Source organism: Bolinopsis microptera, chromosome 10 (genome assembly GCF_026151205.1).
Source record: "Bolinopsis microptera isolate Bmic1 chromosome 10, MBARI_Bmic_1.0, whole genome shotgun sequence".
Lineage (NCBI taxonomy): Eukaryota > Metazoa > Ctenophora > Tentaculata > Lobata > Bolinopsidae > Bolinopsis > Bolinopsis microptera.
Window position 1 is genome coordinate 14,450,963 of NC_087081.1, and position 27,604 is coordinate 14,478,566.

At 36.9% G+C, this 27,604-nt stretch overlaps 1 protein-coding gene across 1 annotated transcript in view; it reads right to left on the bottom strand.

The window, feature by feature from the left end:
• Positions 1 to 416: 416 nt before the first annotated feature.
• Positions 417 to 27,604, bottom strand: part of LOC134821872 (arginase, non-hepatic 3-like) — a 42,006-nt gene continuing 14,818 nt past the window's right edge. Inside the window, exons 2-3 of the mRNA XM_063832683.1 lie at positions 2,438 to 2,571; positions 417 to 2,263 (exon numbers count right to left, since the gene is read on the bottom strand). Of these exons, the coding sequence (XP_063688753.1) occupies positions 1,398 to 2,263; positions 2,438 to 2,558 (987 nt within the window). The 5' untranslated portion in view covers positions 2,559 to 2,571 and the 3' untranslated portion in view covers positions 417 to 1,397. The remainder of the gene's footprint in view (positions 2,264 to 2,437; positions 2,572 to 27,604) is intronic.

Here is a 27,604-nt window from a genome sequence, read left to right on the forward strand (position 1 = left end):
TTCCAATGTCAATATTAGGGGACAAGAGTTTGGAGATTTTTATATGAGCTATTGAGTTTCTATACATATCACTTAGGCAATTGAAGAAGTTTCCAGTTATTCCAAGGCATGTGATTTTGTGCAGAAGGAGGTCCCTACATACAGTGTCAAAGGCCTTTCTTAGATCAACAAAGCATGCATAGAGGCGAGCTTTCTTAACCTTGGTATATTTGTCAATGACTGTCTTAAGGGTAAAAACGTGGTCATTTGTTTGAGCACCCTTCGAGAACCCTAGTTGTTCTTTTGGGTCAGGGCAGTAGAGCTTTTTGAAGTGCAGGAGACGCTCAAGTAAGATGCTAGAAAACAGTTTACCCATACAGCTACCAACAGCTATTGCTCTGTAGTTGTCCGGGCTGAAAGGGTTGCCAGACTTGTAACAAATGACTATAAACATCCACGGTAAAATTTTTGGTAAGTTGTTTATCGTCTGCCCTGCCTGGCACAATTCATATCATACACTGTATCTCGACAACCCTATATCGCCATTCGATTGGATTTTTGACCGGGAATTCCTGCAATAATAGCACAATATTGACACAATCTTGTGCAGCTAGTTCTAATTTACACTTTTATGCAAATTTTGCTGATATGCCATGAACGAAATTAACTTGCTCAAAAATTTTAAAAAATGGTTTTTTTGCCTATTTTAAAACCGAAAATTGGGTTTTAGCCGGGGAAAATCAGTCTAATCATCTCAGGACCACTTTTAATGAATTCTACGGTCAAAAATACAGAATATCTGGTGTCTCTATAGCGTATAGTGCAGAAAATTCCCGTAAGGATATCTACTACATGGCGATATAAAATGCGTGACGATATACTTATATGGATTTCAAATAATATAACCTTGTGTTTTATTATGGACCCCTTTCGGAGTTGGACTTGAAGCAAGTTGGAGTTGGCTAGGACCTGTTCTTGGTGGTTAAATCCTTGGAGAGAGTTATTCCCGTTACCCGTATGGTACCTTAACCCCTCACTATTAGTCGCTTGGCTGTGGCGGAGTCTAACAAGTGACTAGGTGAGCGGGCGGGCCGCAGCACTCTTGCTACAGTAACAACTATCTGTTTGGTCTACTGAGAAACATATTTTGGTAGATCCATTGGCACTCAACAACTATCAACTATGATAACATAGTATTTTGCTGTCCTGCACAGCACATTGTCAAAGTTTTTTTAGTGTGTAAAACAATACCAATAATGTGTGTAAAACAATACCAATCATAATATATATATTATATACTAGTGTAACCCGGCCTTCGGCCGGGATTTCACTGCCGCAGTTAAAAAGGGTAGGAGTAATTACCCGCTGAGTCAAAACCCGCATTAGGTGAGCAATTTTATACGGAGTACCAAAAACATTTAAATAAGAGTCTCCAACACGGGAATGATCGAATTTAGTGTTGTCTCCACCTCAATTTCAGTCCCGATCAGGGGGTTAAACTCGACAATATCACAAGATACCAAGTTTCCAGTCTTCCTGACCTCTCTGAAGATGGTCACCACATCCAACACTGACAAACCATGAGGGACTCTAGTCCCAGTACTCGGAGTCAGGGTGGGGTCCAAAGCGTCGATATCAAACGAGATGTGGACTGGGTTATCTTCCAGACTCAGGCGCTCGATCAGATCCTCAACCACCGAGTATATACCCTTCTGGTCTATCTCTGTCTTGGTGTAGTTCCTGACAGAGAACTCCTCTAGCAGTGCATCCTCTCCCGAGTCGGTCTCCCGGACTCCAACATAGGCCATGTTAGCCAGGTCAAACTTCCCTTCCTTGCTCCCTGAAGCGTTAGAAAGAAAGTAGACCGGCATGCCGTGGAAGTTACCAGAAGGAGAGGTCTCTACAGAGTTAATATCAGCGTGAGCGTCAATCCAGATGACCCGGAGGTTGGGGTACTTGTGGAGCATGTTGGGGATGGTCATCATGGGGATAGCGTGATCCCCACCCAGGTTCACCACCATGTCGTCACCAACCTCTACCTCCTTACCCACCTCACTCATCGTCTCCAGAAAGTTCTCCTGACTGATAACATCATTATTGTTCAGACTGCGATCTGTTATAAAGTTGCTGGTTAGTTGTCCCCGAGACAGCTCTTGGATCTTGCTGAGGAGGATGGAGGAGCCGTATCGTACGCCCTGTTTCTTCTGGCCCCTCCAGAGGGGCAGTAGGTTTATTGTTAATGGTCTGTGTGTCGTATCACCATCTTTCAGCTTTGCGCTGCTTTCTGAATAAACAGTGGCTAAGTTTACTTTGAACCGATAAAAAATCGAATTCTAAATCCCTTCTTGGTGCATAGATAAAATAAAATAACGTGATGAAATTATTGCAAATATAAAGAACAAATCTTGGTCTCAGTTTAAACGTTTGGTGTAAAACTCGTAATATTGGTGGGGCTAACCTGTAGATAGATGTCTTGGGCTTGGTGGTAGAAGAGATGGAGCTGACGCTTGTAGACTGCTTATTCCTCTGACTAAACTGACAAGAGACCCAACACCTTGGATTGTTGCCAACTTTTTCATGTAGCTTTTGTCACTATGAAATGAAATGAAATGAATGAGGTATTTATATCCCGCTCATATGATTAACCAACAACACAAGGAAGGTGGTTAACCATGAAAAGGTTAACCTAGAAATGAAACAAAATAAATTCCCAACACAACACTGATAAAGAAAACGCTGCTAACACAACTAACAACAAGTATTATTTTAAATTATGAACACGGAAACCAGTTATAGACTTGTTATGACGTGGGGATATGAAGAAGAGCTCAACTTGAACTGGTGCTGAAGCTTAGCAGACATACAAAATGGAAATACAAACAATGCAATGTTACACCATTAGGTGGGTAAGTGAAATGGGCACACGTACGGTACATTGTACCGTACGTGTGCCCATTTCACTTACTACAAGAGTACAAGGGGGTGTCACAATTTCATAGTCACGAGCTGATCTGCTCGATTACACTGCAGGAAAAGTTAAATCGATTAAGTAAAATGAAAGAATGAACATCCGAATTCCGAGAAAGTATGATGCCATTTCCAATTAGATTTCGTATCGAGTATTTGATAAAGACTGGATTAACTAAGCCTATAAATGGAGCGAGATCTTCAAAATGTTGCGAGAACAACTTAAAGAACCAATTATAACTCGAACAGCAAGAATTTAGGAATTAAAATTATATAACCTTTTAAAACCCCACATAATCTACATGAGTATATATAATATGTAATATATCATATATAACATATATCATATATCATATATGGTAATATTTTACTTCCGTGGTACTAATTAGCATAAATAGGGCATTTAAGATTGCAAAATGTAATAGGTACTAATAGCGCAAAATATGTCGGCTGTAGGTATGTGATGTGCAGAGTAATGAACATCACATACAGGACATACTATTATGTGATTTTACTGAGCGTGCTTAATCACTCTATGACACTCGATCTTCGAATTTTTCTAAAAGGGTCCCGAAATATTACACCTACTGGATATGGGGTATTAAACAAGAATTAAACATGAAATGTATGGTGTTCTGCTGATTACATTAAGATTTCGATGTGAAGGAGAGAAATTTCAGATTACAGGATTACAAGTTCGGTTGATCCAGAACATTATAGTGTTTCCATGGTAGTGTCTGTGTAAAGGCTTACGTCGATGGCACTATACTCGCTCTCTACGGGTTAGGACTGGAGAACATATTATAGGGTTAAATATTACAAACTTTTAAATGGTGATAAGGTAGATGAAACAAGTGATGTATATAGTTTGGGCTTACATTTGTTGGATCATGGTTTTAGACAAAGGGAGGAATTTAACCAAATCTGTAATGTGTCAATTATTGATAATTCTAGTCCTAAAACTTTACTTTTAGAAGTCCGTGAACATAAATACATTCAACTTCTCAAGACTTTAAAACCTTTGGGAATAAACACTATAAATCCTTTTGGCCTTCCCTTACTCCTAACATCTTAATTTTAATTTTATAACCGTTTTAAGAGTGTTCAGATTTTGAAAGGAATTTTGGGTTTTATTAACTTTTTAAAATGTTTAGGCTTATGTCACTGAAGATGACGCCTTGCAACATGTTTGACGATAGCCGGATAGCCTGTAAATTGATAGTTTGATTTCAGTATTTACAACAAATTATCTAGCTTGATTGATTCAAAGGGAGAAAATAAATTCCTACATTATATTATTATGGAACTTTGATCATGAACTACACATTTTAAGATTTAATTAGTATGAAAGAAATATGTACCCGGACATGACTGCAACTTAGTAGAAAAAGCTAATCGAAATTTGAATGTTTGATGGGATGAGCAAGTATCCTAGCTAAAAAGGCCTTAAAGTTTCTTCTGATATACTATTTAAGTGGCACTAATTATAATTCTATTGTTAGCAACATTTCAGCGGTTGCTAGTGATCATTGCTATTATATATAGCTTTATAGGGCATTTAAGATTGCAAAATGTACTACCTTACGGGAAATATTTATTTTCGACATAATTCCGGTGACCTAAATGATTTGGGAACAAAAATATGGGATTTTTTGCCGGAAACTACCGCATTTCGTACCCCAAATTAAATCATGGTATTTGGGGATCTTTTCATTTCTTTATTTTACAAAAATAAAACCCAATATTTGAGAAAATCAATAAAGTAAAATATGAAATTTGAAAAATTACAAGTCAATTTCTTCTTAATCTTCTGGTTCTGGGAGGTTTCTCTCTCCAGTGTAGTCCCAGGTGTAATTGTATGCACCTCTAACAAGCTGTTTCATCTTATAAACAGTTTCTCCGGCGCCTTTGAAAGTTAGTTTCAACTTCTTAACTTGACTTCCAATCTTCCAGACGGATTAGGGGACCGCCGGTGTTTGTTATCCTGATCCACTCCCGAAATTTCACCGCCGTGGCAAATGAAATAGTAGCAGAGCTTGCAGACTTCTAATGGAACGTGTCCAACCGTCATGAATCATATTTATAACTTACTATATTGATAGTAAATCGACAAAGTCGTAATTAAAGAAAATACGTGAAATATGGTTTTTTTTTCCGGAAAACCACCGACTTTCGTACCTTTTAAATATGTCTCGTAAGGTAACGCAAAATCGGCAGGGTAATGAACGTTTGCAAATACAGGACGTATATCAATATGTGATATTACCATGACCGTGATCTGAATTATCCGGTTCCAGACATATTTTATTACAAGTTCTTCACAATTCCGGCACTTAGTCTTATCTCATGTTTCTTTGAAAACGGTTTTTCTTTTTGAAACCGGTTTTTCGTTATTCACTTTACACATTTTCTCACATCACTAACAGTCAACCGCTTTGACATGGTTAACCACCTTCCTTGTGTTGTTGGTTAATCATATGAGCGGGATATAAATACCTCATTTCATTTCATTTCATGAATGTTTGATATATTAGCTATGGTATTATAGCTTTATTATAATGGAGTGGTGGGTACCAGACGTGTAACAATAGGTTAAATGTCAATCACCGAAAACCGAAATAGTATACTAGTATAGGGTCGGTAAAGTCAACGTTACATTAAAACAGCAGCAGTCAAGATAAGCAGAGTCAAGTGTAATGTGTATCAGTACATAGTATTACTCATTTTTAGCACTCTCAAATAAACAAATAACGATTAACAGGAAATGCATCTGCCTTATATCTTTATATGCAACCTACGATCTGTTACCTTTTTGCTAATTTTAGTGCGTTCTATATTATAGTTATAATTAAAGCTTTATAGATGTTACGAGATGGTGCAAACGCAGCGGCCCTCCAAAACATTTAACCGTACCGAAGAAATCAACTTTTTCAACTATCATTGCATTAATGTCAGCTTTGCCACTTTCAACATCTGCGCTCTGCAGGAAACGAAAGTCGCCAAATTAGACTGCCTTATTTAGCGCAACGCTTTTAACTTGTTTATGTCTAAGCATTTGGATGGTAAGCAACGACCAAATGCGATGTGCAGAGCTCTGAAAAATCACATTACTTTCACAAAAATGATAGGCCGGCACCCGCGGTTTGGAGAATCAGGGTATAAAAGTTTTAATTATTATTACAACAAGTCTGCAAAATGAAATTCGTTTTATTTCGATAAAATAGCTTATAAAATAATTATAGATTTAAGATAATAATACTACAATTTATTATAAGTACAAGTACAACTATAACTTTTTATTTCGGTAAGATTCCTTTACCGTAATATGAGTGAGTATATATTTCAAACAGCTGCTAGTCGAATCATAAACGAACCTATAGACATAAAAAAGTCAAAGAAAACTGCATTTAATACACTATAAAACTATACAGAGACTAATACAGAAAATCGATTAGCCGTTTTCACTTTATTACTTAATTAAAAGCACGCGCTTTCAAAGAAATACAGTGTTTGGCTAATTGCAGCCAAAAACTCCCAACAAGCTGCTATCATAAAGTGGCTTGTGAGGGATTTACTGTGGAAGGTACTTCATGATCTCTTCCTTTGAATAAGGTAGTGGCCTTCAAAAAGCTATCAGAATGTGTAGTTTACATGCCAGGAGCGGGTTGAAAGCCAACACAAAAGGTGAGTGCAACATTTTTAGTGCTCTGCTTAAAGTATGGTGCCTGATCAGCTGTAGTTCGACTGTTTGAAGAATGTAGTAGTTTCTCGTGGTGGAAAAGGTCACGTAGCGATCGGTGGATAATGACGGGAATACTTGAGGCAATTAAGATACTGGTAGTAAATACCTATTGTTTGCAACTCACCTATAGTTGCATACGTTATGAATAAAGTTTCACTAAATAGATTATTCGTGCTGAAGGTATATTGGACTGGTCTGTTCGTTCATACACCTTTTTTAGGCTGCCGGATTCAAGGATATGAAGATTTCGGAGATAGGAACACACTACAAAAATCTCTAAAGCTTTACAAATCTTCTCCACTCATCACAGCAGAGCGTATTCCTAAGCAGATGAAAAGAAAAATGTTTTGTACTATGGGAAAGATGCACATGGGTCATGCGATATTACAGTGTAAGTGTTACCATAGAGGTACATAAGTTTCCCTTCAGGCATAACTCACTAATTAAATTATATACACCTTACAGTATATTTTTCTTTCTTCTACATGCCCTTGTTGGACCACAGCGGTGGGATCATGACGGATTGCACAGACACTTGTGAAGGTGTTGTGGCGAAGAAAGTGTTTTGCAGGATTTCCATCGAGAAGATGCGGAAACTGCGAGATTACTGGGCATGTGAGCTCTGATGGCTTACTCGCTTCGCAGATGAAATCCACGACAGACTAGAGGTTACTACTTAGTCAAATTTTAAACAGTTATTTCACCTTTTAAAAATCGATGATAACTACATTAGCATTAAAATGCAAGAATATATAAATATGACCCAATTAATTGTGCATCGTTTATTAAATAAAAGTATTACTATTGTAATCATGATCTTAGCTCTCCTGTGATAGTGATTCGCGAAAAAATAAAACTTGTTACTGTAGATTGGTTTTTGGAATTCATATTCAAGTTAACAATACCAATATTTACATTTACTTTTAAGGATTTTAATTCAGTTTATATTAATTTTTCCTATAGCTTAAAATCGTATTGTGACGACCATTTCCGTAGTGAAGGGCTAGCAGTAGAGGTATTATTGCGGTACATACACTGTACCTTGCGTGGTTTTTGCGCGTTTTGTTTTCGCTATAGAATGTGACATTTTTATCAAAAACCCTCGTTATACTGGACTACACTAAAACTGTCACCCAAATCACCCCAAGGAAGTGTCAAACCATTTAGGCGCACCGTTCCGCAACAAATCAAATTACATATAATAACGTTATTTGTTTAATGAGGAAAAAAACTTAATCACCCTTAATCATCAAAGTTTTTTTTTAAGTATAAAATAAACCTTTGGCTTAAGATAGGCTTTAAATATGGCACCAAGGAGGAGAGATACCGAGATGTACCAGAGAACCAATCCTAGAGGCACCAATGAATCCACTGAGAAATGCTGGGCACAGGGCGGTTAACTTAATGAGGGATGCCTCGAGATATACATAGAACAATGATATAGACATGTATATCGAACGATTCCAGAGTTATATGCAGGTATGCAGGGACAATGAACGAAGTAAATGCTTTACGTCTTTGCTCGGGACGATCCAACAATTATCGCATTGTTTTGTTTAGTAACCTGTACAATTAGTTGATCGTTTCACAAAAACGGTTTGTACGTTTATTTTGATTATGATTTTTCCATTACACATATTCATGTTTAATATAAAAATAATAAATCTAACGTTTTATCAAATACATGTTTTAATGTAATAAAATTATTTCTAGTTTGCCTTCAGGCTTTTATGATTTGTTCGTCTATGGGAATGTTGATATATGTTGTATGGCCTGAGGGAACGGCACCACTGACATCAAAATTTTCTCAGACAATAAGATGAGTTCGAAAATACACTGACTTAGAGGAATAGTCTAAACAGGTTTTTACAAGAGATCCAAAGATAGGAAAAAGATAGGAACTGACTTGTGTCAACTTTTGCGTACTCTGCGTATCCGCTTTCTTTTACTCCCGGATAAAAAGGACAAACCTTTCCACGCCTCCTCATCGGGCGTACGGCGTGCTTTTCGTGACTTCAAAATAATTCTGTCTTATTTGAAAATATCAGTGTTACTGGTAGCGATTAGCAGCTAGGAGGCAACACACAATGATAAAACCTTTATCTAATTATCATATTGATATCAGAAGAACTGAGCGATAACTACTCATAGTTTGACTGAGAAGAAATTTACAATTCGACCTTTTATAGATTTTGGGCCGCGATAGCAAAAAAAAACTGTCCAAATACTCCAAACATTAGTATAAATGAATAGTGCATTGTATACTGCAGTAGAGCGGAATTGAAAGAAAAAGAACCTGGTCGGCTGCAGGTTTTAGTCTTTTTAGTCACGATCTAGGAATGAATGTTAAGATTTCAAATTATAACAATTGTTGTGTCTAAAAAACTATTGATTTTGTTTCCAACAAAAAAAGATTGAGAGTCATTGATTTCAGCAATAATTTATTGTTTATGTATTTACCTTAAATAAAATAATTGTATCAATTTGTCTCAATTTATTTGAAAGCAGATAATACATAACAATATACCAACATCATTTGTTGAAGTTAAGTCTTAAAACTTACCCAAATTAAGTACATGATATTTTCATATGTCATTGACCTCAATTTAGTTGGCTTGATTTCACGGTCACGCCGGCGTACGGCCGCCGCCGCCGGTGTAATTTTAGTGAAACGCCGCGTCGATCCATATAGCCACGGCGGACAAGCCTGAACAAAATACCTGGAGCCTATCTAGTGGCCTTTACCTTCCTACATAATGGGCAGGTTATTCGACAATGTATTATAATTTATATATTAATTAATCATCAATTTATCACTCTATTTATTCAATGAATGTATCACTCAATTTACTGTTCCCCATCTTATATCATTCCTGCACTGAATTCACAGGAACACACCCAACAGCCGCGTACAGAGAATATATACCCAGCATGTCTTACCCTAAATACATGAAAGCTGGGATAGGTACACGTTACGACATATGTACACCTCCAGATAGAACTAAATCTCAAAGGACTGCCATGAGAGTTTTTTTTTTTTCGGAAGGCATTAAACTTCACCACAAGGTGCATTGTTTTCCTGTGGTCGATGAAACGTTGTTTCGTTTGTCCAGTCGTCAGTGACGAAAGAAAAAGAAGACGAAAAAAAACCCCGTTCGGAAAGAAGTTTTGCGTGTTTCACTAATTTAGATTGATGATATCGACAAAAAGCTGGATTCGAAATTGAGGCTAGGGGGTTCATCAAATCCTTTTGAAATTGACTTATAGTTGTTGTGATAGAGGGAGGGGTAAATATCAGTAAACAGTTTAGCTTAATACTTGTATCTTTAGAGAATGAGGCCACGAAAATAGACAATCTAAGACTACTCCATCGTGAATGGAAAGTGCCGAATGTTAACTCTCTCCAATAGAGATTATTGAGACAAAAGTAAACTTGATCGAAGATAAACTTAAATAGTGTATTCCGAATTTTCATAAGCAAGTGGGGTGCTATCAAACGCATCAACATTTAGGGTAATAAAATGAATAATCGATGATATATATATAAATTAAATTGCATTATCTTAAACTCTTAAGGCAGCGGGGGGGGGTAACGCTAGAAAGAAGAATTTACAAAACTATGATTCTTTAAATTATTTCATTTTTTTATGACAAAAATTTTGCCGCCATGCACATAATTGTAACTGTCAATTTTTTTATAAATAATAATGAGGTTACCAATTTCTTACAAATGACTAAAACAACATTGAAGCTAATAAAATCTAGGTTAAGATGTTATTCACTCTAGATTTTTTGTCATTTCGGTCAGCGAATGTTTAAATCTAAATTATAGATTCACCCAACTGGCCTTTAAAAGGGTTATAGGATTTTACTAACAAAAGGCTAATTTCTTTAAGAGTTTTGGAGTTGGTACTGTGGATTATTTTTATGAAAATCTTTTTCTTGCTGAACACCTGACTACAGCAACGAGATTTGAGATTTTCAAAGACGCGCACAAAGGAGTATTTTCACTATGTAATTCAGAGATCCGTATAATGAAGATATCATTATGATGGTCTTCAAGCTCGAAGTTCTGCAAGCGGGGTTTCAGACAAAGGTTATGTCTTGCAAGAGGTTGGACTGAAGAAAAGAAGAGTTTGGGAGACTTGTTGTTACTGTTAACTAACAAAACCTGTTATTCCTTAATAAGCCTGTTTATGTAGTACCTAGTGAGAAATACACCGCTACTACATCGTCACTACTAACATAAATCAGAATCTGTGGACTGGTCTCAGTTGTATGTGTTTGCAAGAACTATTGTTCTAATTATGTTTATATTAATTATTTGATAAACCATTGTTTCACGGTCAATCATTAGAGTAGGAACAAAATTAAACACGTACTGTGAGAAAGAAGACTGACACAATGAAGAGTAGGGTTCAACACGGAACGATGTTTGTTAAGAGGTGTTTGTGCGCGTGGTCAGGGATAGCAGCATTAATCCATGACACTGGGGGGGGTTTGTTTGTTTTCACATAAAATTTGAATTTTTATTTATTTATAATTACCATTATAAACTATACTAAAACTTGGCTAACATATTCTATGGATATAAAGGGATGAAAGAATATTATAGATAAATAAATTTAAAGCTACACAAAGGTAATCTGTCAAATTTTTTATTAATTTAGTTCTGTGATTTAGTATGTGTGATTTGACTTAATGCGACTCAGCATTCCAGCTGGGTATCATTGCGATGTGGCCTAGAACTCTATCCGCCATAAGTCCGCCAATTTCTTTCAAGTCGTTATTACGACAAAGGATTTTTCTGAACCAAGCAGGTCCGCTCTTAGGTAGTTTTCATGGCGTTTTTCTGATCTATAAAAAAACCAAAAAACTCTGTTATTCAGCAAAGGATAGCGCAAAAAAGCCTACAAGAACTCGCAGACAGTTTTCAAAGAAAAAATTGTCTGTCTTTGCAGTTTAAGACGAAAGCCATCAAAGAAGTCTGGTGATTTTGTAAGTTATGAATACAGTAATATACAGTTTTAGTTAAAAACGCCGATTTTACTGCGGAGTTTAAAATATAAAGTGGTTATAAATGGGAAAGTTGTGGGGGGAGGGTGTAGGTATCGGTATTATCATACCAGGGTGTCCGGTTAAATCGGGCGTGGTAAAATCGTGGTTTTTATGTTTATAGAACCTTATCATATAAGGAACATTTGTTGCATAAAAAAGTTAGGTGTATTGCTTCTATCTTTTCTAAAATAATATTATTAGAAAACCTGCAGTTGCAAGACCAGTGGCTCGACACAGTGAAGGTGGAGACCAGTGGCTCCGACCAAGTGAAGTTTGTAAGACCTGGAGTCGGCAGCTTCCGCGGAGGACATTAGGACAATCTGTTCATGTAACCAAGATAAGCCAAGGCTAAGATGACTCCTCCGTAAGGATTTAGAGGTATTGTTATTGTCATGTAATGGGTTTCCCGTTTGGAAGAATAAAAAAGGCTATTCATTTGATGGTCACTGGTCAGCTCTTGTCCCAGGACAAGATTATTTTAAAATAGTTAGCGTTATCCATCTAACAATATATAAAGCGAGAGACTTTATAACCGTAATGCGTGTTCCTCTTCCATATGAATTGTTATCACTCAGTTATATCTACGTGGGCTACAAAATATGCGTCTTCCCCAAATCTGAGCCACAGAAGGGTAGCTTTAGCGATTAGCGTAGCAACGATGTGGTTCGAAAAACAGGTCACCACCTTCACAGGGAACTTCAGCTACCAAGTCTCTCCCAACAATTTGTGAAGCGATAGGTTTTGTTGAGGGATATATTTGCTAGGTCATATTAATTGTGTGTCCTTTTGAACTACAGTTCACAGCATATTTAAATTTACGACTAGAATCTAGATCATCGAAAGGGATGATAATTATCTTTATACCGCAATACCACTTATGAGCTAAGTCAGAAGTTATGTTGTTTCACATAAAAAAATATCAAGGTAAATACAAGAAAACGGAACTTTCTTCGACTATCTGGGAAACACAGAAGGTCCGGGTTACGGAATACAAAAAGAAAACAGGCCATCCGGCAGCTCGGCTACAAAATGAGCGAGTATGACAGAGGAGCAGACTCAGTCCTTTCACCGGTCACCTTCAAAAATAAACTTTGGCCTAGTAGTGTGGTCATTTATACTTGGAAAATTGCCGGATTGACGTAGAGAGAATGATATACTCCAGGTAAATTTATAGCAATATCATATGAACACATATGTCTTTTCTACAAATATCAACACTATGACTAAAATTCGCATACACATTTGACTATCTAAGGTAGATAACTTTATGCTGAACTTTAATACAGTTAAGTGTACGTTTAATTAATATGGAGGAGTTGAAATTAATTGGTGCATCATTAATATACATTAAAACTTCTGCAAAACAGCATCCTTCAAAAACTTTATATATAAATATGCAAGAATATTTGTGACCTTTAAAATCGTTAATAGCTACATTTAGCATTAAAATGCAAGAATATGAAGATCCAGAATGATACAGAGGACGCACGGATAGACGCTCCAGCTACAAACGGTACAGTTTTGGTCAAGGGATTGTGATAACAACGATGATACCGCTAGTTCTCCAGTTACGGTCGAGGGTCGGACATATAAATAAGATTTTTGGAGAACTGCTGTATCAGATTGAATGAGCAGAATTATTATACATTCTTGTTTTAAATTTTTCATTTTTGCCTATTTTCTTTCATTTCATTTCATTTGTTCTTTGTATTCTCTATAATTTTATTTTTTCCCCTTAATTTTCTTCATTTCTTATTCTGTTTTTTCTTGTTTGGAAGTCTCATTAACAACATTAGCAGAAGAAAGAGATAGAGCGATAGGACGGAAGGAAAAGGAGAAGAAACATCTTAAAGAAGAAAAAACTATAGGGGCATTGGGGAAATAGCATGGAGGAATGAGAACAGCTGGAGCCGAAAGCAGGAGCTTTGATGCAAGCAGTGTGAATCCTAGTGAGAGAGGAGAATAAGATTGGAAGATAAGAGGAACCAAGGAGCAGGGGAAGGAGGGAAAGCTCGGAGAATTAAAAAATACTCGGAATTATTGCCCTTTCGATGTCATGCTATGAACTCACTGAGAATTTTTATATTGACAACTAGAAATTTGCATTTGAAGGAATGTAACCCCAGGGGATTAAATAGGGAGGAATTTAGTATAATGAGAAGTATAGAAATAATTGTTGGGTTTAAAATAGATGCAAGTTGAAATATAAGGTTCTTAGTTTTTATTTCTTCTTTTTGAAGCTATTTTGAAGCTATATTTTGTGTGTAGTTCATCTCCTTTTCCTTGTGTATTTTATTTATGTTCTTTGATTCTCGAATTGTTTGAGGCAATTAGATCTTCGTATATAATAGTATTAAAAATTAACCACTTAAGCCCTTGTAGTAATGATGATAATTTAACGAAGGTATACACACATTTTGCGTGTTTCACTGTCTAGCCAAAACCATAAGCGGAAATATTGATGGGTCAGAGCGGTTTGGAGAAAAGGTGGAAAAGTAAAGAAACAAAAGAAGGAAATGGTTTATTGGACATGAATGCAAGAAGAAAGCCAATGCTAATGTACTGTCCATTAGAGAGGTTGAAGTAAAGTCGTTTAAAAAAAGTTATTCAAATCTCAAACAAAAACAGATATATTATTAAAGTATATAAAGGGACAATTCCCTGATATGAACCAGACTAAAAAAATCTAAACTATCTGTGTAATGTTGTTAAACCATTAAGTATTAGGTAACCCATATGTAATGACGAGGTATTTTACAGATAATGACACCGTCTTTTACAAGGACTGTGGTCACTGGCAACTTAAAGTGAAACAGCTGCCAGAAAACGAGTGGCTGGGCAATTCCACCACGTGGGAGAGCCCTCGTAACTGCTTGTTACATACTCCGTCAAGGCACGTGCGGAGAGAAATGCAATATCACTCGATAAGAGTGTTTAAAAGGGCAACTGGTGAGGAAAACGGACAAAACAACAAATGTCTACATTGGACTACGTGCAGGTCGCGGGTGCTTGTATTTTACACTTAAACTTTTTATACCATTTTAAAGGATGATATGTTTGCCAAATTACTTTTTATTATTCTCATCTTTTCGTGCACTAGTCACATATTTTGAATATTTCCAATTTTATGATCTTTTAACAAATTCTTTATAATTTGCTTTTTCTTCTTTTTTTTCATATCATTGCACTTTTCTTTGCTTTCATTTCTTTTTTCTTTAGTATTTTAATACAGTATTTGCTCTATATAAAACAAGTTTTTGGGATGAAGATTTAGCGGGGCTTGTATTTACACTTAAACGTTTTATACCTTTTAAAGATAATGTAACCAAATTCTTTTTATTAATTCTCATCTTTTCGCCCTGCCCTGTCACAAGTTCCTACTTTTTTATTTGTTTTCATATTCCAATTTTATGATCTTTTAACAAAAATTTGTCATTACTTAGCTGGGTCTTCTTTTTTTTCATTTCTTTGCACTTTTTCTTTTCTTTCATTTCCTTTTTTCTTTGTATCTTAATACAGTATTCCGATCTTTATAACACAGTATACCCTCTTGCAATCGTGAAATTGTCCCATTGTTTCTTCATTCTCTTGTGTCCCCCGATTTACCGTTCTACCATATCTCTCCTAGGTGAGCCATCCCTCCATCACCTAAATTTAAAGTTTCTATCTGCCTCAGAACATGGGAGTACTCACACAAGGTACACATATGTTCGGTTCGTCTGCCGTACATAGTGTGATTTTTTGACCCTAAGAAGAAGGAAAACAAAATAAGCACAGCCAGCTTTAGTGGCATTTGAAGATGGCAAGCAGCCTTATGCGAGAGATGGGAACTGAAGAGCGAGTTAGGGGGGCTTTTCCGTATATCTCAGAGAGCTCCTTATTACTAAGTAATGACGTGATCAAACTCTCCGGAAAACTCCAACAAAGCTTTTCAGGACGCGGATCAGGTTTAGCGGGAGAGAATGCCGACTGAAACTGAGCGAAGTAGATTCGAGATTTGAATGCAAGGGCCAATTGTTGACCAACTTAATTTTAATCATTTAAATAATCATTTTTTGACATCGAGGCGATGTGATTTTTTTATCCAAATTTTATTTTTTTCAAGTATATGTACAAGGCTAATGTATATATATTATAGCTAATGTATATATATATTTATATAGTAGAAAACCGTGGTAAGGGAGGAAGCAATATTGATAGTATTTTTGGTTAGATAAGTTTAAAAGTTTAAAGAGCGTCAAAAATATCCTACACAACCGAAGATTACAGCCAAATAATATGTTGCTCGAACTACACAGCGTAATATCAACAAACCGATTAAAATGACGTTTTAAAACAAATCATTGCACGTGGTGAACGTCCTGTTTACCACGCAGTTAATACGAACTTCCTATTCTCGTTGATTTGCAGTGGGCGGTCGTACAGAGTCAGACTGACAGACAAAAAAGAATCGTTTGATTTATAGTCGAGATATGTAAATTGGAGCCTGCTTTTTCCTGTTTGGTTTTTCAATAATAATATTTTTTGGATAATTCATGTTACAAATGTTTTTTACTTTTTATAATTGTCGGGATTATAACTAAGGGGGGTACCACGTCATTCATAATACATAAATTGGATTCGCCTTCAATAATCAGGGCGTCCTCGATAAACGGTGAATCAAACAACCATATCACGTTCAGCAACATTACGGATATCTCGGGTAACAAGATCATCATAAAAAACTTACTAAGTAGACGAGGTCCGATGTTGTTACCGGGCTAAGAGTAAAAATTCCTGCTCCCGAAATGGTTTAGCACCTCTTCTCAACGCAAATCAATTCATTAGAGTAGTAATTCTCCACCACCCCACTCTGAATCCCGCATCCTTTCACTAGTACCAGCCATCCAAGGACTCTCACCGGCGGGGCGGCGATCTGACTACTCTTTTAGGACTACACGGCACAATTTATTTTGCAAGAACGCTGGGAGATCACACTCCTTGGGCACCACCCTTGTCCAAATCTGAGATCCGGACTCAGCGCAAAACACGGCTTGCATGAAGACCGTATTCCAACACCAATCTACAAATCTCTAAATCTCGAGTCAAACTCTATCACTACACCAGCAAAATGAAGAAACCGTCAAGCGCAACTGTAAACTCAAATTGTAAACGTTTTGTAAAACTAAATGGGTATGACACCTCTTTTTTAAACTTATATTCAAAGATTTTTTAAGTGTTTAATTTATGAATTTCTCGTGACTTTTACCATGTGATATTTGTAAAAATTCTAAACTCTTTCTAAGCATACCAGTCGAAATTTAACCAAATTAGTGTTTGATTTGATAATATAACTGACTTAGATATTTTATGATATATGTTTTAATATTTCGGTTTTGATTTTATAAGATTGGTAAGATCTTAATATTATTATCCTAGGAGGGATGCGACCGTTTCTGAGATGTCATTGCTCAAGAGTTTTCTCACGACTAAAGACTCTCGAAAGGAAGAAGAACACGACTTAGAAGGGATTGATACAAATATGAGACAATTGTGATATTAATGTGTATTATGAACCATTTGATAAAATTTATTCAATAAGACTGTATTTCATAAAACAGGGACACTGGCCCCAAAAAGTAGAACAGCTGCCAGAAAACGCGAGGCTGGTATTCCACCACTTGCGGTGAGCCCTCAGGTATCTGCCATGTTACATACTCGCTCAGCACGGTGCGAGAGCAAAATGCCAAAACAATCACTCGATACGAGTGTTAAAAGGGCAACTGGTGAGAAAACAGGAACACAACAAATGTCTTACCTCTGGAATTACGTGCAGGTCGCGGGGCTTGGTATTTTACACTTAAATTTTTATACCTTTTGAAAGATAATGTTGCCAAATTCTTTTTATTATTCTATTCTTTTCGCTGCATAGTTCACATATTTCATATTTCCAATGTTTAATGGATTCTTTTTAACAAAATTTTTATAACTTTGCTTTTTTCTATTTTTTTCAAACTTTGCATTTTTCTATTCTTTCATGTCCTTTTTTCTTTGTATCTTAATACAAGTATTTTCGCTCTATATAACACAGTTTTTTTGGGATATGAAACGATTTAGCGTCACAATCTGTGTTGTTCAGGGGAACGCATTTTATAGGGGTCAACATTTTTTTTCATTTCTTTATTTCTTTTTATCATTTTTAGTACAATAACTTTTTTGTCAATTACTTGTCTTTTCATATCTTTGCACTTTTTCTTTTTCTTGGTGTGTGAAATACCTGATTTAAATGTATTAAACAAGGGTTACGACTGAGTTGTTACGGTATTTGAGCGGAAGTTGAGGGACAAATTCTAATGCACACTACCCTTCAGCTTCTGAGGCGTTCGTATGAGATTGTTGGGATAGGTCTTTTTTTTAGAGGTCATAGAGGACTTAAAGTCAGTTGAAATTCTAAATCCGTGTCTTTTTTTTCAGATCTTACGCATCATATCTAAAATAATATTTCCTTTCTTCCACACTAGGAATCTTTGTGGTGAAACATAGACAACAAAATCAGTCACGGAATTACCACATGTAAAGTCAAGGTAAGTGACAACAGAAAACCTTATTAATGTAGCAGCGGATATAATATGATCCTTGAGGAAACAGAAAAAACTGGCTACTGGATTCGGAATATTCTTTTAAAAATAAGTTGCAAAAGGTAGTTAAAGAAAGTTACTAAAATATCACATTGGATAGGTATGTTGGCATACTGATTACTGAATTGTTTTACAATTGGAAGTTATCCATTTTATGTTGAACGAATTTCCGGCAGAAAATTACCGATAAAACTGTCCACGACAACTCCCACAAGAAGCCACAGAAGATTGAAGGTTTACTATCCTCGACGAGAACTTCCACGAAGAAACCAATCTCCTTATTCTCGCACCAGACCATCAACACTTGGCTCCCCTCACCCTGTAGATACTTAAAGATTATCAACCTCTTCCATACGGGATTTGCACCTACACATTGGTCAACCCGGCTGGAGTTAAAGATCAGAGAATCGATTAAGGGAGGCCGAGGAGAAATCCTGAATCCCTTTACCACGGCGGTAACAAGTGCTTGAAAACACGTTGCGCAACGCTTGACAGAGAAGATAGGACCAGACGACCAGTGGATCTCTCTCTCCGGACTTTACTCGTCAGAACCGAAGTGTAACATCTAAATATCGGAGGAGAGCAGCTGATTTATGATCATAGCATAGATCTACAAATTTATGTTAGAGAATTAGCTCTGAAAGTATTTGGTAAATTCCCTCCATGGAGACATTGGTAGCTGTTGCACAGCTTTGAAAGAACTGTATGGTATATTTTTCAAACAGTGAAATTAATGTGCTGTATTTTAAGGGAATTTTACAGAGTGTAAGCTCCAGGGTTGATTTTTTTATCACATGATGTTTTTTTATTCATTAATTGTGATCAAGGACTAATGAATTGTAACCAGAGTTGATTTTTTTCAATCAATTAAATGTGGTGTGTCTCCTTGTTTAAAGTGTTATCAATTATTTTGAAAGAATTCCACTATTTAGAGCAGGGAACAGGATGAAAAATGATGATAAATTCGAGTGGAATGAGAGACTGTTTGATGCGTCACTCCGTTAACAGTCACTCCGTAACAATACCCAAATTTTTGAAGCCTCAAATGTTTATTCTTAAGAATACACACTTTTTTTGATTAATTATGAAGGAAAATGTCTGAAAAGTGCCTGGAAGCCGTTTCAAAATAAACTTTTCAAGAAATTTCTGAGATAAAAAATTAGGTCAGGAATATGGGTGTTACCAAAATCTGAAAAATTTATCTAGTCACTCCGTACGAAATTTCGACTTTTATTACTCAAAAACGGATTGATTTCTCATATTTTTCTTGGCAGTATGTAAATTGTAGTTTGAAACGCCTTAGAACATAATTTTAACCTAATACTGAACCTGTTTTCTTGGAATTTTTCGGGAAAAAAAAAATGGGTGTAAAATTGTCAACCGTAACATTTCTATAGTTTTGAATATGCCCATTATCAGTTATCAAGGGATACGCCCACTTTCTCGCCACGTAGACCAAGGTCGTTATACTTGTTAGTTTACTAAGTCAAAGTCCAGTCTTAAAACAGTGGATACGAGACACGCCCTGGCGGACATTTAGAGGAGAATGGTTCGAGCTATGTAATGTATTGGATAGAGACACATCCTGTGGTCTTATTTTCAGAAAAAGAAGACCAGCAAAACAGGCGATCAACACAACTAAGACGAAAGTTCGGAGAATGAAAGAAGGTATTTTTACGTTGCAGGCCTCTGTTAGAGGATTAGCATAAAGGTTTCTTTGGTAAAACCAAGTAAAGATATAACAACCACCATTCTAAGTTCATTGGTGAAGAACTTTATTCGGACAAGCGTGGAAATCAGATAGAAAAACTTGTTGCAACTTGTCAGATGGCTTGTGCAGTTATTACAATCTTTTACATTTACTGTATAAGGTTTTAATCAGATTATTGTTAATTTATTTCTTTGGTTTTAACAGGAGTGAAGGGAATGATTCAGAACATATTTGAAGTTATTGAGAAAGAATTGGAGCAAGACAGCACCAGACAGCGACCAGCCGCCAAATGACCCACCAAATTTCGAAGGAAGAAAAGAAACCCACATTGTGACGGTAGGGTAGAAAGTCCTGGAAGAGTGGAAAAGAATTTTCTCCCTATGTCAGCGTTCAAACAGAAAGCGGAAGCGTAATGCGACATAGATGAGACATGGAAGCGGGTAAAAAATAACCAAGGGTGGCAAAGATATATCCTGGCCGGTATGATGTGCTCAACCGGAGCTGTCAAATTTAAGGATGCATAACGATAGAACAGGTCTGAGGGTAATGTCTGGAAAATAAAATAATCAAACAACATTACCACTTTCTTAGTAATTTATTTTACAGTATGATTATTCGTGTATTTAAATTGCTTACAAAAGCTGGAAATGGAGAAATAAGAAAGCAAAAAAAATAGTAATTCGAGTAATAATTTTTTCCAGGGGGGGGGGGGGGGGATACAGACCAGTCACTGGCTAAACAGTGAAAAACACATTCGGTCATTCTTACCTTCAAAGAACAAACAGACAGACGGGTGACGAACCACCACTCAAAACGAAATCGGAGAGCTCATTAGTCAGAGCTAATGAAACTCGATCTCTACCCCACTGGAGAGGTAACTAGCAGGAATCAGATACTGCGGTCATAGGCCTTCCCCAGAGTTGGGCATGTTTCGTGCAAGATCAGGGACAAGAATGCTAATCCGTTCAAAAATGCTCTGCCAAGTTAGGGTACAATGGACAATCCCACTGGCATGTGTGAAGAATTTGCATCAGGGGTAGTGCACCGAAAGAGCTCAAACCTCCATATAGAGGCAGAAGAAAGTAGAAAGTGTTAGTAACCGTTACTGGGACCCTGTGGAACTTGCTTCTCTGGCGAGCTTGAGGAGCGAGGTTGCTGCGAACTTGTTGAAGCTAACGGTTCCCAGTATTTGCCGTCGAAACCATCTCGCGGCAAAAAGAACATCATTGCCCTCAGAAAAATGGACCAAAAATCACTTGAAGTTAGAGCTAGGATATCGATCAACATGGGCTAAAATCTTCAACTTAGTCAAACTTCGGTCTGAAACAACAAAATTATTCGTGTTGGTCAGAGGGCCTGTTTTACGTCGTAACAAGAAGAGCACCTTATATCTTATCACTAAAAACAATGGAATATTTGTGGTTGAGGAATTTAAAGTTAGTTATAAGTTCCCTCGAAAGATGTTTCATATCATATAAGGCTGTGGGCTATATATAAGCAAGGGGCACGAAGTGCTGAGCTGTTAAGCGTGCTAAAGTCGAAGAAGCAATTGGAAACATAACAGAAAGGCGATCACTTCTTCACAGTCTATTTAAAGATGAAGAGAATAGTTAATACAGCGTGAGGGCTGCGATCGCATGGATGTGTTCTATCAAACCAATTGATGTTTAAGTTCATCATAGGCAGTATGAACAATTCGTTCTTGAAAGTTTTAAGCTCTTAAAGCTTGCATTGCGCATTTAAAGCCACACACTATCTTTAATGAAGCAATGATCGAAACATGCTTTTGGGAAGTCAACTCCTCAAGATCGGCTTTTAATTAAAAGATGCGGGAATATGTGGTCTAGCAAAAGAAAAAACGAGACTGATGTGTTTTATAAAAGTTTGTTAAACTCTGGATTCTGCAATCTAAGGTGTATCGTAAACGATATGGTGAACACCCAAAACAGCTTTCTATAAGGGAAGTTACAGCAAGTGTTGAAATCGGTAAGCTCGTACCTGAAAAAAAACCGTTCACTTTGAAGTCTTATCAAATTGTCTTATTAATTTCTTCGGAGTGGATGGTACCTGCGTCAATCCCCCATAATATAGATGTTGCAGAGGTAATCAAATCCTGCCGTGTACATTTTTCGTAATCCATAGATTAGTTTTGGTTAAGATAATGGGTGATTGGCTACAATCTGTCCTTCTGTTGAGGAGAGATATTAGTTATATATTGATCCGATGTGGTGGCCTACAGCCTGCAGGCGTACAGGTACATTTGTTTAATACAACAGCATCAATGTGCTCTCGGACAGTTTTGTCGGACATTTGCTCTATCTGTAAAGCTTAAGAATAAGTTGACAATAATTATTTTCATCTTAAATTTATTTCTGTTTCAAAACACTTGACAAGAAATTTGCTTGCCGTTTCTGCACGAAATTATAATTAGTAATTTTTTTTCAATCTGGGATTGAAAAGAATCAAGTACTCACGTTAAAATTTGGTAACTTCACAACGTAATCTGCATTCTCCAATCGAATTTACGGACTTACTCAGGCCTCATCGTTTTAAGTTTTGACATTTCTGTTGTCTAGGGGGGACACTATTGGCTATTTATAGAAATCTTCTAGATGTTTTGCTTGGATGTTATGACAGATATTTACTAATTCCAAGTTCATTTCTTTTGACTGGACTGCAGTCATAAAGACAGCCCAGTTACCAGGCGACCTGGGGGACTAGGGGGCTTATCTTTTTTCTGGGGTTCAATTTTTCCGGGGGGGGGGGGTGACAGAATCTAACTAACAGAATAAAGAATGCTGGTTCTAGAAATCGGGGAAGAAGAGGGAGTAGGAGGCCCCGAGGTTGAAGAGGGGCAGAAGAGGGGGGCTGCGGCAGGAAGAGGGAGAAAATACAGCACCGGCTCCAGGTCCAAGCTAACCGGCCTACCGGTCCAGCTAAACCGGTATTATTTACCCAACGAGGTGATTGAATATAAATGGAGGGATCGTACTTTTGACAGCGTTTTTTTTGCATGAAATGTTAATTTGTAACTTTTGCAGAGTAGACAGAAAAAAGATTAAGGTTATTTCATGATTTTAATAGGATTTCCATGAGTTAATAGGACGGTTTGAAGGGGACAGATGCAGGGAAACACTATACTAAAACTTCTTAGCGATCAAAGAGAATAAGAAACAATCCTTTAAGTTATTTCTATCTCTAATAAATTAGACTGCGTTGTGGGCCATTTCCGTCAAATTTGTCAGTATTTAGCCGAATTTTAGCTTTCATTTAGATTCACGTCTCCCGAAATAAAACTGCGAACAAAGTGAACTGGAACTTAAGTAAACTGAAAAACAAATTTTCGTCACGCATTGGACTTTATCAAGTGGAACCTTGATAAGTTCCAATGCGTGACGAACATTTGGTTTTTTACAGTTTCTTAGTTCTTGTTTCACTTTGTTTCGCAGTTGTATTCGGGAGACATGAAGTCAAAAATGAAAGCTAAATTCGTCTCAAACTCCGCTCAGCTTAGATCTATTTAGCAGTATTTAAACAATAACTGTTACAATTTCAAGTATATTTAATTATGATTTATTTCCTATTTGGGATAATAATATTAGTTGATTATATTTCGAGATGTATGATGTAGTAGTCACTTTGATAATTCTAAATCGAATTCTGTTTTGCTTACATTAATACTTTATGATTCATAAATTAAAGCAGGTTTATTACATTCTATTCTTTGTATGTTATAAGCAGCTTTTTATCGGACAAAGTGGTTTGCTAGCTTTTTGCAGAGTACATCTCACTCATCTAATCTACATTAAATATTATACCACATCTATAATTATTACCTATAATTTCTTCAGAAAAGTCGCAGCGGGCTTAAGTAGGAAACCAAAATAGGTTTCTATGTTGTTAGAAGTACCTATAAAAGTGCATCTAACAGGACGGAGGCAGAAACAAGGGTTTGGTTTTCCAATCAACTCTTGAGGTGATTAAGCGCTACATTTAAACATTCATGTCAACCATCAAAATGTGTATCAATTGATGGACAATGCAAGACGCACGAAACTGCAACGACCAGTTAAAAAATTTACTAAAGAAGTTCTTTCGGCTTTGTGTTAATAGTATTGTATTTTTATTCTTTAACTGTCTCCTGAATATAAACCTCTTTCATTTCTTTTCATCTTTTCGTCTTTTTACATTATTGATTATTCATTTTTCTTCTTCGTATCTTTGCCCAATATTTTCTTTTCTTTCATCATTTTTTCTTTGTAATCTCAATATGATATTTTTTACCACTTAATTTTCTTTCATTCTTATTTTCTGTTTTTCTTGTTTGAAGTCTCAATACAACATGAACTATATCTTATTTTTTATTTTTCAAGGCAATTTAATTTCGGTCATTACCATTAACTCTAAAAAACTATGTCAGTACAGCTTTCATTATCGATGCTGCGGATTACGATACAGCAGCAGCCAGCAGAGTTTGACAGTATCCAAGTGGGCCCCGACATGTTTTCGCGAACAGGAGTTTCCGAACGGTGTGTTAGGGTTAACCCAACCCTAACCTAACCCTAACTGTCCTAACCCCTAACCCTAACCCTTAAACCTTAACCCGGGTCGAAAACACTTGTTCAGGACTCCTGTTCGCAACACATGTCGGGCGGGGGTGCAGCTGTCAGCCTATTTTACCTATAATTACTGTTACCTTAAGACATATACCCTACAGTCATCCCCCATCTTTCGGTTATTTCCATGAACTAGTTTCCAGGTATATAGAGATAACGTTTTCTTGTGTCGTGCTAGTTGTTTTAATACAATAACCTAGTGTATTGAGTAGTTTCATTAGGGAAACCTCACAGAGCTACTGGATGCTGCCCGGAGTTTTTATAAAACAGTGGCGACGGAGTTACGTATAATGATTAGCCATTCCAGATTCATAGGAAATTGCCTGTAAGCGGGCAACCAGAACACTCTAAACTTTTACATATATGAAGCTTACAAATTGAATTATTTAAGCTGAGAAAGAAATCTTTTCCATCTTGGCTACTAAAAAGGGCCCAAATTAAACCACCCTGAACTCTATGATGCATCCATCAAAGAAATTTTGTGGTTATGCGAACGCCGGGATCATTTAATGCAATATCCGGACATTAGCTTTGAAGCACTGGCCACTAAGTAGACTATTCTGAGGAGTGCCATGAGTTATCATGGGATATGTCGGCAATAGATTTAGATATAATTTTATACGGTTTTATAAACTTTTCTATAAACAAGGACGGTACGAGTATAAATTGTTATTATTTCAAAAATTATTATTACGTAATAATTTAAAAAATATTTTGTTTATATTAATAAGAGGATTGAAGAGAAGCCTACTTGTGATGGCTAATCACCACACCAGATTGGAGAACACTCCAAAGGATTCATAAGATCGTGGACAGAAGAATGGCACAAACGATTCAAGACCAAACTCCCAAACACCTATCAAAACGGGAAGTACAAAAGAGGATAAGGGAGGTGATTAAGTGCACATTGAAGAGATTGCAGCAACCCGTCAGCAACAACAGCTCACGGGAGGAGGCGAGAATAGTGCCAGTGCCCCAACGGAAGACAGTAGCAGAAAACTCCAGATCATGAGGAGGTTTGAAGCAAATCTACCGAAGCGGAGATGTTCCCTAAGGAGGTGAAACGAAAGGAATCTTAATAACAGATGCAATAAAATGGACCATTGAAGAATCTAGAACGGATTCACTACCACCCTTCCCAAAAAATACCAGGGATACAAGGGTCTATGGTCAATTGAGAAGGCAATTGTGTAAAAGTTAGATCGTGAGGTTTCGATATATTAACTTTGTTAACAGCGGCATTATGTAATGTTAGGAGAAGTGTGAGTTTTTAATTTATTATTAGGAACACTTTATTGTGAATGTGGTAGTATAAGGACCGTTACACATTTCCGGGTTAGTGCGACATTTTCGTGTAAGAGTATAGTTTAGATCTAGCCCCATTCCCATTACGAAGGGAGCCATCAACATCCTCCTACATTAATACTAAATCTAGATGAGGGGGTGAAGCAGCGAGGATGAGGGCTGGCTTGAAAACTTTTTGAAAACTAAGGATTGGGGGGCAGAGGAGTTGTTGGTGAAGATGAGGAGAGTGGCGGAACGGGGTGATGTCCAGCATACAGAAGTGTAGGCAGGGACGAAGAAAGGTTTTCAGAACTCGGAGGGGAGTACCAATTGGTGAAAGTGAAATCAAACAACAGGTGGGCAGTTGAGTGCGAGTTCAAACAGCGACTCGCGTGATTGGGCGAGATTCGCGCGGAATTCGTCCAACACGCGACTTGGGCACTGGACGGGCATGGACAGCCTGGTGAGGCCTCAGAAACATGGAGAGGACTTTCTGAGGACTTCTATTTTGTTTTGATATTTTATTGTATTTATTTATTGTTGGATTCACGAGTTTCATTTGGTTTAACTTCAAATTTGTTACTTGAATAATATTTTGTAGATTTTTGTGTTTGATTTTTGTATTCCTTTATCTTCTAAACCTCCCTTTATCCGCTTGTCTAACCTTCTATCACTTTTCTGTTACTAGCATGTCATCATCCTGAGGGAGCCTCGTTCGTAAACCGTCGCCCGAGACACGACTGCCATCAGCAGTGCGTATACGACGACCGGCAAAGGAGTTAGAAGAACTCAAGAAACGCCTCAGGGGCGGGCAGAAAGAAGAATAAGAGACTAACAGTGGAAGGAGAGATACTTGGCGGATATCAAAGGCGGCAAAGAATGGGCAACCCAGCCGGGGGCGCCCCCGCATATTTCACAGCCCCACCTCGCCAGCACAGAGCAGGGACAAAAAGGATTTTCGCGGCATGATTAGACTGCAGTTAGACAGAATAGGCCAAATGAGGCCAAAATAGAAGATAACCCTACAACTTCGTTCAATCAATTTCAGAAATAGTCGATGAAGTGTTAATTACAGTGACAGTTATCATCGTCCTCATCGTCCTGGCATTCTTAGTTCTTGTCATATTGTTCATTCTAAAGAGAAAGGGAAAAATCCAAACAAAGAGGTTTGTTATGTTTTTTTATTACATTCCGACTTTTAGCGTCTAAAAAATTGCTCATAATAATAAGCTTAACATTATTAACATTATGTTTCCAGAAACAAGAAAAGCCAAAAAATAGAAATGGGAAGCAAACCGACAAGAAGCACATACGTCGTTGAAAACAGTGGCGTTATTGGGACAGAAAACTAGATACCATGCATTTTATAAGGGACTTAAATTGATTTTTATTTTATTGCAAATTTCTCTTTCGACAATATTTTCAATTCAATAAAAAGGGTCTTTCTTATTCTAGATTTCTGTTGATACAAAATGAAAAGAAAATAAACAACTGAGTGTACCTTTTGTGTAATTTCTTGAAGTGTTTATATTTTGATTTGTTCGTATACCTTAGTTCGTTTAATTATGACGGGTTAAATTTTGCGGTCTTTCAGAAATTCCGCCATAATTTTACCCATCATTATTTATAC